A 4,068-nucleotide genomic window follows, 5' to 3' on the forward strand; every position below is an offset into this window, starting at 1 on the left:
CAGCTATAGCGCCGGATCTCCCGGTCACCTGTCTCAGGCCACAGCTAGTCCACCTTGTGGGACTTTCTTATTGCCGAAACATCTATATTCTGCTACTCAGTGCACTTTTTCTGTTTATCCTGTTAACCTATCACATGACACATGGTCCCCACATGCCGTCACCTCTGCCAAGCGCCGTACCGAGACTAACTGGCGCAGAGCCACATCTAAAAAGGGGAACGGCAGCTTGATTTTGGGAGACAGAGCAGGACGTTTACACACCGAGGGGAATCAGATACAACACGAGGGTCACAGAGAGCAAACTGTGTAAGAGTTTAATGTATAAAACAAGATTAGATAACATAACATGATACCACGGGGAGAGACTCAGGTCTCACTCACATACACGGCACAGCGGGAGGGCAGGCGTGATGTGTGGAGGAGAGAGAGAGACTCGCGTCTCCCCCACATACACGGCACCGCGGGAGGGCAGGCGTGATGTGCGGAGGAGACTCGCGTCTCCCCCACATACACGGCACCGCGGGAGGGCAGGCGTGATGTGCGGAGGAGAGAGACTCGCGTCTCCCCCACATACACGGCACAGCGGGAGGGCAGGCGTGATGTGCAGAGGAGGAGAGACTCGCGTCTCCCCCACATACACGGCACCGCGGGAGGGCAGGCGTGATGTGCGGAGGAGGAGAGACTCGCGTCTCCCCCACATACACGGCACCGCGGGAGGGCAGGCGTGATGTGCGGAGGAGAGAGACTCGCGTCTCCCCCACATACACGGCACCGCGGGAGGGCAGGCGTGATGTGCGGAGGAGAGAGACTCGCGTCTCCCCCACATACACGGCACCGCGGGAGGGCAGGCGTGATGTGCGGAGGAGAGAGACTCGCGTCTCCCCCACATACACGGCACCGCGGGAGGGCAGGCGTGATGTGCGGAGGAGAGAGACTCGCGTCTCCCCCACATACACAGCACCGCGGGAGGGCAGGCGTGATGTGCGGAGAGACTCGCGTCTCCCCCACATACACGGCACCGCGGGACGGCAGGCGTGATGTGCGGAGGAGAGAGACTCGCGTCTCCCCCACATACACGGCACAGCGGGAGGGCAGGCGTGGCTTCCTTTACGGCTTCATCTCCACGGCTGGGAGGGAATGTTCCCACCACTGTTGCGTGCTGCAGGGGTATTAATCATTGTGAAATCTGCCCCCAACTCCTCCAGTTATGTATAAACAAGAGTCTCTCCTGTGAGGGTATCCCCACCCCCTCAAGAAAGCAGCCACGGTCAGGGAGACACCTTGCCCAAGTGTTCCTGTATCCCCGGAGCCCCTGGCATGACCCGCATAGAACAGAGTCCGGGCACATTACTCCAGCACCACCTTCCCCCCCGCGGCCTCCAGAGCGACCTTCATCTTTTCCGCCTCGTCCTTGGAAACACTTGTTCTGATCTCCTGGGGCAGAGACTCAACCAGCTTCTTGGCCTGTTAAAATAAAAAAAAAACAGCGGCAACACCGTCATAATAAAACCCGAAGACTGCACGAGCGTGCGCCCCCCAATCCAAAAACGCGAGTACCGGTGGGGGGGGGGGGGGGAAAGGATAGGCTCAAAGGTGAGGGAGGATCGGTTCGCGGGGGATGGAGGGGAGGGAGACCGGCTCTCACCTGCACCAGGTTCAGCCCCTGCACACAGTTCTTCACTTCTTTGATTAGTTTCACTTTCTCCGCAGCGTTAAACTCCGTCAGCTTCACCGTGAAGTGACTCTTCTCCGTTTTCACCGGAGCGTCCTCCTCTTCCGCTGCCTGCGTGGAAAACATGGTCAGATGGAACTTCGCAACCCCCAGACCGGGAGACTCCCTCCCCTCCCCCCCCCCCATGCCGTGCAGATACCTGAGCTGGCAACGCAGACCCCGCTGCTCCCGGCATTACTGCCCCCATCGGCATCATCCCAACATCCTGAATCTTCAGCGTTTTCTATAGAGGGCAGAGAGCAGAGTTTGTGATCCTGAGAGAAGAAGATCTCATACACGGGGCAAAGATCCACTGGTCGTGGGAGCATTAATAATAAAAAGCACTGGTACTGTGATACAACAAGAACAGAAACCTAATACACCAGGCAAGCACAGACACAAAGATACAATATCTCTCCAAGCCCCGCGCCCGCCACATTATCTGGTATACACCCTCAATTAGCAGTGATCTGAGAACATTAACAGCCATACTGCTATCAGTATACCTAGCACTGTGCGGGGACGATGTGGGCCGCAGATCTCATCCAAGTGCCAGTAAAAGGGGAGCCCATAAGAAATGCGCCCTACTGCCAGCTGGACGCTATCTTCCCCCCCCCCCCCTACGGAGCTCAAGCCCACATCACATTGGAGACATGCTTCCCCCTGTCCCGCTCTGTACCCGTAGCAGCTCGTTCAGGTCGGAGATCTCCAGTAGGGTGAGGCCAGCGATCTGTTCCACCAGCTGACAGATTTTGGGAGGGTATTCCTTGGGTGTGTTGTCTAGAGCGGGTAAGGCCAGGGCTTCATTCCTCAGATTACTGGACGTCCTGAGCGACCTCACTGCACACACTGCCGACATCTCAGGTCTGCATGGACACGGAGAACAGCGTTACCCGTGGGGCCCGACTACCGTCCCACAGCGTGAGCAGTTACAGGTATCCCCCCCTCCCTCCAGGGGTGAACAGTGACAGGTATCCCCCCCCCTCCAGGGGTGAACAGTGACAGGTATTCCCCTCCCCCCCCCCCGGGGTATGCAGTGACAGGTATTCCCCCTCCCCCGGGGTATGCAGTGACAGGTATTCCCCCCCCCTCCAGGGGTGAACAGTGACAGGTATTCCCCCCGACCCCTCCAGGGTGTGAGCAGTGACCAGTATCCCACATCCCCCCCGGGTGAGCAGTGACCGGTATCCCACTCCCCCCGGGTGAGCAGTGACCGGTATCCCCCTCCCCCCGGGTGAGCAGTGACCGGTATCCCCCTCCCCCCGGGTGAGCAGTGACCGGTATCCCCCTCCCCCTGGGGTGAGCAGTGACAGGTATGCCCCCCGGGGTGAGCAGTGACCGGTATCCCCCTCCCCCTGGGGTGAGCAGTGACAGGTATCCCCCTCCCCCTGGGGTGAGCAGTGACAGGTATCCCCCTCCCCCTGGGGTGAGCAGTGACCGGTATCCCCCTCCCCCTGGGGTGAGCAGTGACAGGTATCCCCCTCCCCCTGGGGTGAGCAGTGACAGGTATGCCCCCCGGGGTGAGCAGTGACAGTTATCCCCTCTCCACGAGCTGTTACCGGCGCAGGGCGGAGGCCGCAGCCCGCACTCTCAGGCGGCAGCAGCAACGGGCGGCGGGCAGCATCGTCTCTGCGGGTCCGGTTGCCCGTGGCGGGTGTCAGGGCTCCAGCTGCGGGACCGTTGCTCCGGTTCTCTCACCACCAGCGGCACATGGGAGTCCTCCACACTGTGACCTACCCGGCATGCACCGCGCACGGCGCAACAAGGACAACTTTATCAGTCTGACAGGCTCCAGGAAGCGCATGCGCAACCCGAGTCCCCGGCGAGAGCGGCACCGAAATTGCAGCAGCAAGCGGCCATGTTTGTTGTGGCAAGGTGGTTACCTTGGCCTCTCATTAACCCTTTCACATGCATTGCAGGCCTCTCTGGCCATGAAAGGAGTTCAAAGCCCTGTTTATTTACAAACTCTCCCACCCATGGCAGTGGTCGCCCTGAACCATCCAATAAAGGGGTTATGTGCTTGCCAGTCACTCAGGGCAGCGATTTGTCAACTTTAAAACGCCGCAGGATACAAAAAGGGAGTTGTTTAACCTTACTCTCCACACCAGCCCAACACCACCCACCACGCCAGCACCACCCACCACGCCAGCACCACCCACCACGCCAGCCCAACACCACCCACCACGTCAGCCCAACACCACGGACCACCCCAGCACCAGCCACCACGCCAGCCCAACACACCCACCAGCCCAACACCACGCCAGCCTAACACTACCCTCCACCCCAGCCCAACACCACCCACCACGTCAGCCCAACACCACGGACCACCCCAGCACCAGCCACCACGCCAGCCCAAC

At 59.9% G+C, this 4,068-nt stretch overlaps 1 protein-coding gene across 1 annotated transcript; it reads right to left on the minus strand.

The window, feature by feature from the left end:
- Positions 1–293: 293 nt before the first annotated feature.
- On the minus strand, positions 294–3,475 carry MRPL12 (mitochondrial ribosomal protein L12). Its single transcript, XM_075580000.1, has 5 exons — positions 3,271–3,475; positions 2,391–2,577; positions 1,872–1,955; positions 1,646–1,783; positions 294–1,464 (listed from the first exon to the last, which is right to left on the minus strand). The coding sequence occupies exons 1-5, from the start codon at positions 3,333–3,335 to the stop codon at positions 1,348–1,350; spliced, it is 591 nt and encodes a 196-aa protein (XP_075436115.1). The 5' UTR covers positions 3,336–3,475; the 3' UTR covers positions 294–1,347.
- Between the last annotated feature and the right edge of the window lie 593 nt (positions 3,476–4,068).

Source organism: Ascaphus truei, chromosome 22 (assembly GCF_040206685.1).
Source record: "Ascaphus truei isolate aAscTru1 chromosome 22, aAscTru1.hap1, whole genome shotgun sequence".
NCBI classification, from domain to species: domain Eukaryota; kingdom Metazoa; phylum Chordata; class Amphibia; order Anura; family Ascaphidae; genus Ascaphus; species Ascaphus truei.

Excerpts from the sequence above, each read along its gene's own strand:
- MRPL12 (XM_075580000.1), bottom strand. The coding sequence starts at position 3,335 with ATGCTGCCCGCCGCCCGTTGCTGCTGCCGCCTGAGAGTGCGGGCTGCG. Across the intron at positions 2,578-3,270 it reads GCGGCCTCCGCCCTGCGCCG|ACCTGAGATGTCGGCAGTGT; the intron begins GTAACAGCTCGT and ends GTGTCCATGCAG. Across the intron at positions 1,465-1,645 it reads AGGGGCTGAACCTGGTGCAG|GCCAAGAAGCTGGTTGAGTC; the intron begins GTGAGAGCCGGT and ends TTATTTTAACAG.